The sequence below is a fragment of the Crocuta crocuta genome, unplaced genomic scaffold (genome assembly GCF_008692635.1).
Source record: "Crocuta crocuta isolate KB4526 unplaced genomic scaffold, BGI_CrCroc_1.0 scaffold26, whole genome shotgun sequence".
In the NCBI taxonomy this organism is placed as follows: Eukaryota; Metazoa; Chordata; class Mammalia; order Carnivora; family Hyaenidae; genus Crocuta; species Crocuta crocuta.
Window position 1 is genome coordinate 1,716,053 of NW_027532249.1, and position 14,960 is coordinate 1,731,012.

Sequence of the window (14,960 nt, forward strand, 5' to 3'; positions counted from 1 at the left end):
GCGGGCCCCAGGCTTTGAGCTGTCAGCACAGAGCCCAATGCGGGACTTGAGCTCGGGAATGGCGAGATCATGACCTAGGCTGAAGTCGGTCGCTGAGTCGACTGAGTTACCTGGGCACCTGGGGGGTGACTCTTTTCCAAACCAAGGGCAGTAGGGTAGGCACCCAGTGTACAAGACTCATAGCATGCCCTCATCTGAAAAGCACATATGCATTAACACTTCTGGAAGAAACAGCTTTAGTAAGAGTTCTCCAGTCGCACGTGTATCATCTGAAATGAAGGAAGCTAAATTGTTCATAAAGTAAAAGTATATTCCAAATCCATGTTAGAAACTACATTTGAAGGCAGAAAATAAAAAGGAGAAAGAAGAGTAAAAATTGTACCAGTACCTGTATTATTTACTTAACTATTTCTTTGGTATATCTGAGTTGGAGGCTTTTATAAAATATATCTATCATTAGTCCAGGAAGTTTCAATATGAGGAACGATTCTTGTTATCATGAAGAAACGATTATAGTAAAGAAGGAATAGCTAGAATTTCTAGAAATATACTAACATGCTAACAAAACATAAATTAAGGAGGTAAGGGGGAGTTTGGAAGAATACCATGCTTTCTGAAGCAAATCTACCTCTGATTCTTTTTCCTTAGTTTTTTTTTTTAAATAGGATGCACACTCACATGCAGTAACATGCAGTTTAAAGTGATTTATTTGACAACCTTCTGTGGCTTACATTTCAGCATTTCATCAACTGCAAAAGTGAGGAAATAATTCATGGGCCTGGTATGCTTTTGAAAATATTTATGATTCATAAAAATGTACATTCATACAGTTTGAAATGAACATATTTTAAGAAAGTTCAAGCATATACAAGCATTGTTTAATCTCACAAAATATATTAATTTTGTTGGGAGTATTTGTACTATAAAAGGGTCTTTAATTTACCAAAGGGTTCAACACTAAGCTGTATTTTATTTTTCCCGGTCTAAAGAGGTGGTTATGACTCATGCTATGCTTACATAGCTGCCTCTGTGCAACCATGTGGATGAGAAGAGACCCCAAAAGGGGAGAGTTCTAGAAAGAAGATGCAGGGCAGATAATCAATCAACAGGTGTCCCTTATGGAAGACTTTGGAACAACATTGAAATGTAAACACACTTAAAATATGAGGGTCAGTCCTCATCTGCATATACCTGTTCATTTTTTCCCCCCTTTAATACACCCATTCATACTGGAAAACGTAATGGTGACTATTTGGTCATGAATCTTTCAAGGCGCTTGAAAGAGTCCCTATAAGTATTTTTTGGAACACTGGAATTCTCTTATGGAGAAATCTACTAGTGAAGGAAAGGGGGAATTTTGAATATCCTTAAGTATTTAACTTAGGTTAATACACTTGCCAACCCAAAAGCGAGTGGCTGTTCTCCATATTCAGAGGCTATGTATGAGAAAGTGGTGGCTACATGCTTTACTTTGCAGCCAGCGAATACATACTGCTGTTCTAAAAGATGAAAGGCAGCACAGACGAGCCCTAACCTCAGAGGGTCAAGCCTGCTGTCAAATTCTCCATCTTTCCTCTTTCCCAGACTTCCAGCTGGCTGCACATATATTTTAAGTTATTTGCGCGGCTAAATAAAACATTCCACCTTCTATTTCCAGGGTTTTTCAACAAGTAGTTCCTCGAAAAGAAAATAACAAATGCAAGCAACTAGAACTTAGAATGCGGTTCTACTTTTACGTGTTTTTGGTTATTAAAATCAAAAGAAAACTTACCAACACACCACCCCGGGGTTCTCTTAAACCAATCAACAGTTCTTTGGCAATGTTAGAATAATATGACTGCCATGCTAATTAACATACTTTATAACAAGTCTAATTAAAGTGTTGAAATTGGAGGATAGCTAGAAATGTGTTCAAGACGTTCATTTGAACCTGTCATGTTAAACCTGGTCTTTTGAAAAACTCTTTAGTAAATAAAAATGCAAATGAGCAAACAATTTTCCTTATAATAAATGAAATTATGTGGCATTTTTCCAGTTGTAAAAAGATAACTAACGTACGAAAAGCTTATAGAACATGAAAAGAGAATATTATGCAGAATGTCCCACGATAATTTTAGTATAAGTTATGTGAACAGATCAACAGAACAGTAGTCTCAATGTGATGGCAAAAACACAAAAAGAAACCCACTTAACCCCCCCCCCACAGAAATAGCACTGTCCATTAAGTAAGTTGAATGAGGTGTTGATAGCCCTGTAATCAATCTAAGTAATCATTCTCCTCTTTTAATTTTTATGCGCCACCGGTCAATTCTAGATATTACTAATTACACCAAAAAAAAAATCTCCAATTTTGATAATTCAGGCAGAAAACTGACACCGAACAAGAGTTTTGACCGAATTTTTGAGAAAGACTCATACACACCAAATTAACTAGTTCTGTTAAAAGGCAGCTATAAAAATACACATCATCACAAGCTATACGGAACTTTAAAATCCAGTTAAGATGGAGGGAGCCTGGGATTTTTTAGTGTATCCGGAGAGCATTGTAAACCCAAAGGTAGAAGCATCTTAAGTAAAGAGCATTTCAGCATTCTGGCATGTTCAGAGTTTCTAGTGTATAGTATCTCCTTAATATACAGAGCATTTCAGAAGGTGACTACGGCCAGGAACCCTCAGAGTGGGTTCTGTCCTCACACCTGATCCCGCAGGCGGGCCAGTCTCTGGGATAATTCATCCTGCTCGGCCGAAGCCACGCTCGTGCCCACAGAGCCGGTCTGCCCCTGCGGCAGCTCCATGTTGAGGTCTAGGCCAGCCTCGTCTGCCATTTCCTGGAGCAGCATATCCACTTGGTTCTGGGGAGTGGTCAGCGTAGTCGTGCTGCTCATCGTGTCTTCCATTTGCTGCGTCTGGACGTCCAGCGTCTCGAACTGGTGCTCAAATTTGTCCATCAAAGCGGAGATCTTCTCCAGATTCATAGTCTTCAACGTCGCATCCATCGACTTAACCACACCGGCCATCGACTTGGTCACCTTGCCCATCGTCACCGCCGTCTGGACTCTGGCAGCTACCGCATCGACCCGCGCACTCATTCGCAAGAAATTTACCGCTTGGTTCTTCTGGCGAATGGCATTTTCGGCGTGTATCCTCGCCACTTCCATGTTGCCCTTCTGAATGGCCTTTTTAATCTTGGCCTTTTCGGCCTTTTCCTCCTTGTCGCATTTTTTGGCACTCCTGCTGAGTTCTTTGGCGGCGAACTTTAGGTTGAACAGGTGTTTCTCCATGTTGGACATAGTTGAACGGCTCCTAGGGGTCTGCGGCCAGGGCCAACACGAGCGCGGAAGAGGGAGAAAGAAGCAAGTCCGCTCCCGGCCGCCGCTCCTTTGTTTTGGTCCCACTTCCTGTTTCTACCGCGCGCGGCGCAGACGGTGACGTCAGAGCCCGCGCCGGGGCGGGGCCTGCGGGACCCAGGGGGGTCAGGGGACGCCCTCGGAGGCCGGGCTTGGGTCGCACCACGCAGACGCGGACGCGTCGCGGTGGACCCTCTCGGTGCGCACCTGGGCACTTGTTTTCCACTTCCAGTTTTGAAAAAAATTTAAGCATAAGTAAATTGACAAAAATGAGTGCCCATGAACACTTGGGAATATATCTACCCAAGCAGGTAGGAACTCCCCTTAAAAAAATCTCCGAAGTCCACTTGGCAGGCCTTCAGGTGTCGGGTCAGAGGGTTAAAAACCAGCAAACCGTCAACTATGTCTGCAGACTAACGCTTTCTTTAGTTGCCTGGGTAACTTCCACTTTCTCAGGGGAACCGGAACCGTGGTTCATTAATTCATTAACAAACAAAACAAACGTGCTTCTCAGTTTCTGACTACAATTTGGGATGGAATATTGTGATATCCTTTTACTGCAATGGGTGAGAATACCTTCAAAGCCGTGGACCACCGTATTCATACGGTAGCTTTCAGTTCAGTTCCTAGGTGCTTTGCCAGCAACTGTCATCCATCTTTTGCTGACACAATTCTATCTACTTGATGTTTTATAAATATCCAAGGAACGTCACTCACATTTAAGTTTGACAGGCTACATTGTCGTTTTAAATTATGCAGGCAGAGAATGGTGAAGTATTGGGACCGACACCCACTGGCATACATCAAAACTGTCACGAGGTATCATTCCCTTTAAAAACTCAGGCTTTCAAATGGCGGCAATGTGTGCTGTTTTCTTTTTTTTTTTTGAAAGATTCCTCAGATACAGCAATAACAAGATAGAAGAAGGCCCAACCTGCCCTAATGAGCTATGCTGAAAATGAATGCTGAGAGCTAATTCTGTTTAGAGAGAATTTTAATCCGGAGTCGTACCATCCCGTTCGGCTTCCGGTGGTAACACACCAACAGTCTTGCACCACAAAGTAAAGGAGTGCGCGTGTCACATGCATCTTCCTAAACCACAGCTCTGATTAGATCACTCATTTGCTCCAGAATCTGGGTGAAAATGCTGAACTTCTCTGCCAGGCCTACCGGGTCCCCACCTTCTTTTCTTTCCTTCCCCTGTGTGCCAGTCAAACCAGACTGTAGCATGGAAGTCTACGATCATTTGTGTCATTTGATCAGTGTGAAGAGTGAGGCACGCTCGATGCTCCTCCCTCTGTGTATACTGTCCCTGCTGCCTGAGCTTACACCCCATGCACCTCTGCCTACTGAGATCCTGACATTTCTTAAAAGCCCCCTTCTCCATGAAGCCTGCCAGGATCCCCCTCCTCTGTGCTGCCTCTGTCCTCTGGACCTCTCTACCTTAGCACACAGGGCATAACTCCTGGTACCAGGCCTGTGAGTTCAGGGCACTTTTATGTCATGAACCACATGGAAGTAGAGAACAGTCTTACTCCTTTCTCCCCAAGGAACCCAGCAGGCTCTCTTCACAAAACAGGCACTGAGTCCAATAAGGCTTTGCTGAATTGAATTGTGGTTGAGAGGAGCCAGAACGTCATCCTAGTTAGCAGCTTAGCCAAGATTAGTTTTCTTCCCCAAAAGGTAGAACTCTTTCTTCACATAAGACATTTCTAGAAACAATATAAAAAGCAAATAAAAGGGAGGAAATTTGTTTGAAGTGGGGACAGAGGACCTGCATCTCCTCTGCTCGCCCCACCCTCCCGTTGTTTGGGGTTCCTTGCAGTTAGCCAAACGGTTCCTTGACATGTTCCATAGTTTGCCTAATGACAAATTCTAATCAGGTGAGAGGGTTCGGAGTCTAGTCATGAGAAACTTTGATAGATGAGGAGGAGGATGACAATAAATATTTATTAAGTACTGATGTGCCAAGCATTGTTCCAGGCATTTTACATGAATTCCCTCATCTCATCCTCACAAACGGTATGGGGTAGATGCTACTAACATCTCTGATTTACAGGTTAGGAAGCTGAAGCACAGAGAGCCAAGCAACTGGCCTCTGACCACACAGCTGCTAAGTGTTAAAAATAAGATTCCATGGGAACTCCTGGGTGGCTAGCCCGTCAAGTGACTGACTCTTGGTTTCAGCTCAGGTCATGATCTCCCACATTGTGAGTCAGAGCCCCGCTCCAGGCTCTGACATCATGGAGCCTGCTTGGGATTCTCTCTCTTTCTCTCTCTCTCTCTGCCCCTCCCCCCCTACTCAAAAGAAATAAAGAAGCTTAAAAAAAAAAGAAATAAGATTCCATGGATATAGCGAGACCAGTGATAAAACAAGGCAGACTCCAATCAGTTAATAAGAATAAATGACTGTTCATCTTTGGCGAGTTAGCTATTCTTTTGAGAAGACCGGGGAGTTGCATGGACTCTAAGGTTAATGTGACCTAAGTAAGGTTGCTAATGCAATTAACATCCCCTGAAGCGACTGTCACTTACTGAAGGCAAAGAGCATGGGGTGGGGTTCCAGAAGCCATATTTCCAGACAGCAGGAATGAGGAGGGGCCAGCCTCGTTTTTGGCCGGTACCCCTCCTCCCCCTGAGCTCAGTAGCAACAGTCCTCAGGCCTCACCCTCTTCTCTCCTCTATCAATACCCCAGCCATCCCCACTGTGTTCAGGATGATCTATAGCTAACACTTGTGCATTTCTAGAGAAGTTTCCTTCTGAGCTCCAGTATCCATAATGTCTCCCGACACTAGAGAATTTGGGGTGCCAGACTGTTTGGCAACTCCTCCAACTGACTGAACTCAGTCCTTCTCCCTCAAACCTGCTAATCCTTATTAAATGGCACCTCTGTTACCCAGTTGTTAGGGTCAGATTCTTAGGAATCATCCTGGATGACCCCCTTCTCTACATCTATGCACGTTCTATCACTAAGTTTTTCCATTCTTAACATTCCATCGAGGATGAAAGCCTTCAGGGTCTGTTTCAGACTAGCATGCTTTGTTTTTTATGTATCCAGGAAAGGGGAGATTATTTTGAGTTTTTGTAAGATTATCAAAGGAATCTTTGTCTATGGCAATTCTGTACATGAGAATCTTCTGGACTCAATTCATGGTGTAAAGAAAGAATATAGACCTTACTTGATTTACGATGTGCTATATCCCAATAAACCCAGCATAAGTTGAAAATATCCTATTGAAAATGCATTTAATACATCTGCCCTATTTAAAATTTTTAAGTATTTATTTATTTGAGAGAGAGAGAGAAAACGTGGGTGGGGAAGGGACAGAGAGAGAGAGGGAGACCGAATATGAAGTAGACTCTGCATTGTCACCGCAAAGCCCTACATGCGGCTTGAACCCACGAACTGTGAGATTCTGACCTGAGCTGAAGTCGGACACTCAACTGACTGAGCCACCTGGTGCTGCAATACACCTAACCTATTGAACATCATAGCTTAGCCGAGCCTGCCTTAAACGTGCTCAGAATACCTCCATTCACCTGTATTTGGGCCAAATCATCTAACACAAAGCCTATTTTATAATCAAGTGTTGAGTATCTCATGTAATTGACCGGATGCTGTACTGAAAGTGACAAACACAATGGCTGTATGGGTACAGAATGGTTGCAAGGGTATTATCCTTGTGATCACACAGCTGTCTGGGAGCTATGTCACTGCCCCTTCCCAGCATTTCCGGGGAGGAGCTTACCGCCCATCGCTAACCTCGAAGAAGATCCAAATTCCAAATTCCAAGTATGGTGTCTACCAAACATGCATTGTTTTCACATCATCGTAAAGTCAAAAAGTCCTAAATTCTAACCCTGGAAGTCCTGGACCCCTCGTAAACAGTTTATGATCGTGGACTAGTCAATACTTCTGCAGTAATAGTGCTACCTTATAACACCCAGATCCAAAGTAGAACTTTCTTCTTAGGGACTGCATGAAAATTTTGATTAGAGTGCAGACATCTCTAGAAACCTGTTAGTCAAGCCAGTTAATTATTTTACCATAAAATAGCCTATTCTTTTTCTTTCTTCCTTTGAACCAATACCAATGGCTAAACTTGAGATATTTAAGCAGGTCCTACGGCTTGAGTTCATTGGAAAAGAATCATTTGCTAAATCCAAAGACATTCCAAAATAAAAGAATGAACTAAACATACATGGAAAATAATTTTATTGTGCATGTTAAAATACTACTTCTCACAGGTAGTTTTCCAGGGGGGTTGAAATATTATGCCTTGAATTCTCTTTTAGAGTTCCTCATCACTGCCCACAATTTGTATGTATGAATGTACCTGTGATTTGCTCAGTAGCAGTATATCCTTTCTGGTCTTTCCATGGTGACATTTTGTTTCTTGACCTGGTACCAGTCAACCTCTGGGACACACAGATGCTTAATATATTTCTGTGGAATGTATGAATGCATTCAAAGAAAATGGCATTGGATACATATATATATATACCCTCGGTGACCATTTGAAGGACTGCATTACATCTACTGTATTACTGTATATGTTATATCGATAGTTTCTATCACCTTTTTATTTTGGAACACAGCTATAATCAAACACTCCGAGACTCCTCACACCTTGGGAAACTGCAAAGTCATTGTACTGCAAACTATATTAATATGGTGTCAAGGTTTTAAAATGAGAACAAGGAAGAGTTAGAAACAGAAGAGTTGGCATTTGAGTGGACTTCTGCATTGCTGTGTGTACAGGCTGGTAACGCCTAGGTTATCAGTCCTGACGGTGGTGCAGGGAGTTAACACTCTTAGGAGTACCTGAATAACCTATGTCCTGATGGTCTAATTTGGCATCTACAGCTGTAGTGATGTGGGGATGCTCTTATTCCTTCTCTATACTGAATAGCTTACCAGTGTGATGACGGGCTGAAAATTAAATCTAGATAGTCTTGGTTTTCTAAGGATAGTTTGCGATTTCTTTTGGTATTGAGTAGAGCAATGATCACCTTGTCCTAGATGTTCACAGAACTTGGGTGGGGGGGTGCTCCATATTCCTTCTCCTCAGTCCCAGGTAAAGAAAGATCTGGATTTAGAAAGAATCAATGGCAGCAATTCTTTTTTTTTTTTTAAGTAGTCTCTAAGAATTAAATTTTCTGCTTGGGTTCTGCTAAAGCATAACTCTAGACTCTTTTTAGTTCAGTCTTATTTTAAGACAATTTTGGATCTTCCCAGCAAAGGAAGCAACAGGAAAGCAGAGGGAGAGGTGTGCAGTGTGCTTCTGACTGAGCACGGGGCATGGGGCTCTTTTTTTCTGTCCTGGGCAAAGCTGTGTGACCCAGACCAGGTCATCTCTCCTTGCTGGGCCTCATTTCTTCATTTATAACACTGGAAAGGGAGACATTATGATCTTAACAGTGGGCAATAATGTCTGCATCAGGCCTTGGCACCAGGAAGGACAGTTCCAAACCACTAAATAAATTTTAAAAATCCCTCAGAGTAATTCAGGCAACGTCTCAAAATAGTGTGTTCTGGCAGAGATATAAAGCAACGAAGACTCTCGTAACACTACTGTTGGGAGTGTCAGTAGATGTAATCTCCTCGGGAAAAAAAATTAGCAGTATCTAATAAAGTTAAAGTATGCATCCCCTATGAGCATAATTCCTTATCTGATTATCCACCCTAGAGAAATTTTTGCACCTGTATACCAGGTTACAGAATCAAATGTTCACAGCATCATTATTTGTCATAGCCAAAACCTGGAAACAACCCGACTGTCCAGGAACAGAACAGAAAAATGAATTGTGGTGTACTTTTATATCGAATACTATGTAGTAATGAAAATACGTAACTATAACCAGACACAACATAGGAATAAATCTTAAAACTTTAATTTAAGCGAAACAGACCCAAATGCTATAGGCTGCTTAATTTCATTAAAACAATCCCAAAACGATCTGCACAGATTATTGTACAATTTACTAAGAGAAAAACGTGTATTATCTAAATTGCCCTTTGCCCAGCAATTTGTGATGGACGTTTGCAGATCTCACAGGGAACATGTGGAGTAGATTCAGCGAAACAGAGAAGGCAGCCTATGTCTATTTCTGTGTTACTCCTCCATTTACAGAATGTTCTGTAGAAAGAAAACCTACTCCTTTGAGGGGGTTCCTGCCTCTGAGGGACAGAAAAATATGAGTAGAAACTAAACAATGGAAGGAAAACAAAGACTTGAAATTTTTTCTGTCTGTGAAACAAGAAATATATTCCTCTTTCCAGTCACTGTTTCCCTTTTTCACCAGAAATCTTTATTATGCTACTTTTTTTTTCCTTTTTAAGAAAAGCTTATTTCCCTGCATAGAGACACACGGAAATATCTAGTACTGCCTGGCTATCTGACGGGACATTGGCAAGTCATCCTGCAGACACAATGCCGGATGGAAAGCAATTTCACAACTACAGATCCAGGGCAAATGGGCAGCAGGGCACACTGGCCTGCCCAGGCTGCGTGCGGGGCCACTCTGCAGGAATCTGGAAGCTGGCTGTTCTCACATCACGTTTTAAAAAACTTGAACGTTGGGGCGCCTGGGTGGCTTAGTCGGTTGAGCATCCGACTTTCGCTTGGGTCATGATCTCACGGTTCGTGGGTTCGAGCCCCGCGTCGGGCTCTGTGCTGACTGCCAGCTCAGAGCCTGGAGCCTGTTTCAGAGTCTGTGTCTCCCTCTCTCTGACCCTCCCCTGCTCACGCTGTCTCTCTCTCTCTCTCCTAGAAATAAATAAAAACATTAAAAAAATTAAAAAAAAAAAAACTTGAACGTGAAGCTTACAATCTGCGAGTTAAAAAATTATTAACGTGCGCACGAGGCAGTAGATTTTGCTGCATATTAAAACCTTCTCTTGTCTTCCTGTTGGTGCACCTTGTGTGTGTAATGTAAGCAGATCGTCAGAAGCTGGGAGCTTCCCCACAGGGATTGTGGACTGAGTACTGGGAGGTGGTGATGGTGTGTGTGTGGCGGGGTGGGGTAGTCTTTACTGCTGCTCCTGGGAACAAATGTGTGCTGCTGATGCACTCATACCCTCATCAATGCTGCATCTGATCTACCAGGAGACACAGCTTTTAAGTCACATTGTCTCACAGTTAAATTAAGATTAAGTCAAGTCATTTAAAATACTCATGTCCACAGAATAGAGTGTACTAGTTCTAACGACTGCATATTCTGAGAACCATTTAAAGTTCTTTCAATTCTGGGTTAACCCCTGCTATATACAAAAAGGAAGGAGTCATCACCCATCAGCGCCCCTGCAAGTCTAAGCCTGGGAATTCCTTCTGGTCAAGAAGAGCTGCAATTAGGGGCGCCTGGGTGGCTTAGTCGGTTAAGCGTCTGACTTTCGCTCAGGTCATGATCTCGCGGTTCGTGGGTTCGAGCCCCGCGTCGGGCTCTGTGCTGACTGCCAGCTCGGAGCCTGGAGCCTATTTCAGAGTCTGTATCTCCCTCTCTCTCTGACCCTCCCCTGCTCACGCTGTCTCTNAAAGAAGAGCTGAAAATAAGCTTTTGAGCCAGAACATAAAGATTTCATTAGTTTAAGCTGGTATCTTTAGGAAAAGGCAAAACTATATTAGAAACCAAATACAGGGGTGCCTGGCTGGCTGAGTCCGTTAAGCATCCGACTCTTGATTTCGGCTCGGGTCATGGTCTCTCAGGGTTGTGAGATTGAGCCCTGAGTCGTATTCTGTGCTGAATGTGAAGCCTGCATGAGATTCTGTCTCTCCCTCTGCCATTTGCCTGCTCCCCCGCCCCCCAAAAAAGAAACTAAATATAACTTAATTCAGTAAGTCCTGATAGAAATAATTTATTTTTTAACACTTCTGTTTAGATTGTATAAAGCCCTATAGCGAGGCAGAATATTTCTTGCTGCTTCTATACTACTATAATGTACTTGTACAGGATTTGGTTTTCTCTGACACAATGAACACTGGTGGTTTTTTATTTAAAAAATTTTTTTTAATGTTTTATTTATTTCTGAGAGAGAGAGAGAGAGAGAGAGAGACAGCATGAGCAGGGGAGGGTCAGAGAGAGAGGGAGACACAGAATCTGAAGCAGGCTCCAGGCTCCGAGCTAGCTGTCAGCACAGAGCCTGACGCGGGGCTTTAACCCACGAACTGTGAGATCATGACTTGAGCCAAAGTCAGACACAACCGACTGAGCCACCCAGGCGCCCTGAACACTGGTGACTTAAAGTAAGCCTAAGATAGATATATGTCTTTGAAGCGTTAATGTTAAAATGGTTTTGAACTAAGCCATCAGGTGCCACATAGCTTGACTAAAATATAATGGATATGCATTCTTGTTCTATCATCTTTGATGGGGTTGGGCTCGACTCTTCCAGCTCGTGCTTGTATCCCACAAATATTTAGTGAGTTCATAGGTCAGGAACGGTAGGTAAGTAATCAGTAAACGTGATACATGCATAATATTCCATAAAGCAAAGGTATTTATTTCCCCCAGCGTTTCTTCTCGTGGAAGGTTCTGCACAACTGAGGCGTCAAGGTACTGGCTGAGCTTTTCCGCTAAGATAAGTTCAACATGTGGTGGTTTCTTTTCCAGAAACTACCTGACTGCCACAGGGCATGATTAACCACGTCCTAAATATAAGTCCCAGCCAAGATTAACATCTTGAAAACAAGACTTAATAGTGAACCTTAGCATACTGCAGGAAAAGGAAAATGTATTTTTATGAGTAGTTTAGGGGTTAAAGGAGAATTCAAAGCTAACTGAATTTCAACTTACGCTACAGTGTAAAACTTTGTGAATTCTTCAATGTCATTTACAGGAAATAGAATAAGGAAACAACCACAAATTGCATTCAACGTGGTTCCTGCTCACTGGAAGCATCTTAGGGTTTCCTTTCTGCAGCGGCTCATGATGCTATGTCTGTGACAGTACCATCCTGGCAGGTCTGGCTATCTGCCCCAGGTCCTGGCAAGGAAGCGAACCTTTAGAATCTAACTGTGGAAGCATGTGGCTGAAAGAAGCATGTGGGGAAAGGAGCCATAGAGACTTCTGGACAAGGTGAGCCTTCTGAAAAGGTGTGCCCCCCGGGCCCTCTATTTTCAGAGACCAAGTATATGCTGATTTATTCAGACCACACCATTTGTCAGAGGAAGAACTGGGATGAGAAATGGACCTTCCAATCTGTATTCACCTGATGCTGAGTTTCTTATCTTAAAAGAGATCTGAGATATCATTAAACATATTCAATGGAGGATAATAAAGATTTCTTCCTTCCTTCCTTCCTTCCTTCCTTCCTTCCTTCCTTCCTTCCTTCCTTCCTTCCTTTCTTCCTTTCTGTCTGTCTGTCTGTCTTTCTTTCTGTCTTTCTTTGTCTTTCTGTCTTTCTGTCTGTCTCTCTCTCTCTCTCTCTTTCTTTTTACGCAAAAATGACCTATTAGATTTTGGAAGATATATTTAGTCGCTGCATGGATCTTGGCAGAGTACAGCAAAGTGATTTCTTTCTTAGCAGTTACACCTGCCTCGGGTAGCTGGTATGAAGACTCTTTCATTTCTTCTTCACAGAAGAAGAAATATTAATTTCTTTATGCAAAAATATTAATTCCAAATTCATAGTAATATAAAACAGACGAAGAAACAATGGCATACCATGCACTTAATTGTTGTTATATGAATAAAATTGCTAGTGAGCAAATGGAAATTCTATTTGTGCTTAGATTTCTGTCATCTAATATAATAATAGAATATACTTGGATTTGAAAGGTAGCTTTTCATTGATACCATGGATTCTAATTATTATGTGATCAATGTGGTCTGGTGTAAGGAAAATATGTAATTCTAACCACTGACACCATGCACTATCCCAAGGAAGGCTTTTTCCTTTCTTCCTGTTTGAGTGCTTTCTTTGATGTGAAATTGTCAAAGGGCAGCTTCCTTACTGGCTAAATCCAATTTAAAGGCTTTAATTAAATTTCTTGATATTGTGAATACATTCTCGGTGTTTACTGGGCGGAGGGAAGCAGTTCTACAATGTTCTGCCATGATATATACAGTTTTCTCTGAGGCAGTGAGCACATCTGTCCTAAAGGAGTAGCTATCAATATTTCATCCTTTTAAGGGTCGAGTAATAGTCCAGGGTATTTACAGATCACATTTTGTTTTTCTAGTCATATGACAGACATTTGTGTTGTTTCTACTTTCTGGCTATTGTGAATAATGCTGTCATGAACAGATACTGTGCCTTTACCTGAGTTTTAAAGGAAAACTAATTCTGTATAGCTGAGAATGGTAGACTATAAATGGTAGAGAACACAGAGGAAGAAAAGTTCATTCATTTAACAAGTATTTTTTGAACACCTACTATGAGGCAGGCACGGCTCCAGGCACAGTGGTGTGCTATAATTCCATGTGAGCAGTCAATAATGGAACACAAACCATCCATCAGGAGGACTTTAAAAAGTGTGGTTAGGTTTATTATTCATTCAATAAACATTTAATGAGATGTCACTGTATCAGGCCCTGCATGGAGAGGAGTAACTGAAAATGCCATGGAAATAACTTTTTGTAAAATTACCTGCCGATTTCCCTGATGCTTATTTTTTAGAGAAGTTTAAGACATATTTTCAGCATGAGAATCATATTTCGAATCGATATTTTTGCTTTTTCATTCTTTCTTCTCTTTTCTCTCTTAAACTGATTTTAAAAAGAATACTCAAAATGTGAAATGTTATGAGTCTTATACTGAATATTATCCACAGCATAATTACTGTCATCACACTCAATTCAAGCACACAAAGATGCCAGAATTCATTGTATAGGGCAAGAAAATGAATTTCTATCGAGCAACCGTTCACTACTTTTGATGGAGTCTCTCCCCCTTGCCTTGGAATTAAATAGAAAGGCCCTGAAATTAGGAACTTCAAATTATCAGCAATCTCCAAGTTAATTTTACTGAGGAGTCCAAGTTAAGACCTAACAAGCTAGTTGCAACAGAGGATCTGAATTTGAAGTGCATTTGAAGTGCACAATTCAATGGCACTTCGCATATTCAGAGTTGTGCAGCCATCTCTTAGGACATTTTCATCACTCCAAAGGGAAACCTTGTACCCATTAGGCAGTCACCTCTCATCTGCCCCCTCACCCTCCCTCAATGCTATGCAACCCTTAATCTACTTTCTGTCTCTAGGTGTCTATTCAGGGCATTTCCTATAAATGGAATCATACAGCATGTGGCCTTTTGTGTCTGTCTTCTTTCACTTAGCATCAGGTTTTCAAGGGTCTTCCATGTTGCAGCATGAGTCAATCAGTGTTTCATTCCTTTGTATAGCCACCTAATCATCCGTTGTACAGAGAAACCACATTTTGTTTACCCATTCATCAACTGATGGGTATTTGGGTTGTTTCCACTTGCTGGCTCTTATGAATAATGCCGCTAAGAGCATCTGTCTTGAAGTTTTTGTGTGGATGTGTGTTTTCAGTTCTCTTGAGTATGTATCCGGGAGAGGAACTGCTGGTCATATGGCAACTCTGCGATTCACTTTTTGTGGAACTGCCAGACTGCTTTTTGAAGTAGACATGCCATTTTACATTCCTACCAG

At 42.0% G+C, this 14,960-nt stretch overlaps 2 protein-coding genes across 2 annotated transcripts in view; both read right to left on the minus strand.

Moving 5' to 3' along the window:
- Window positions 1-14,960, minus strand: part of GNAL (G protein subunit alpha L) — a 105,298-nt gene that overhangs the window by 20,952 nt on the left and 69,386 nt on the right. The gene's annotated exons all lie outside the window — the stretch shown is intronic.
- On the minus strand, window positions 690-3,383 carry CHMP1B (charged multivesicular body protein 1B). The gene has a single exon (XM_077778202.1). It carries the CDS (start codon window positions 3,288-3,290, stop codon window positions 2,691-2,693), a length of 600 nt encoding a protein of 199 aa, XP_077634328.1. The 5' UTR covers window positions 3,291-3,383; the 3' UTR covers window positions 690-2,690.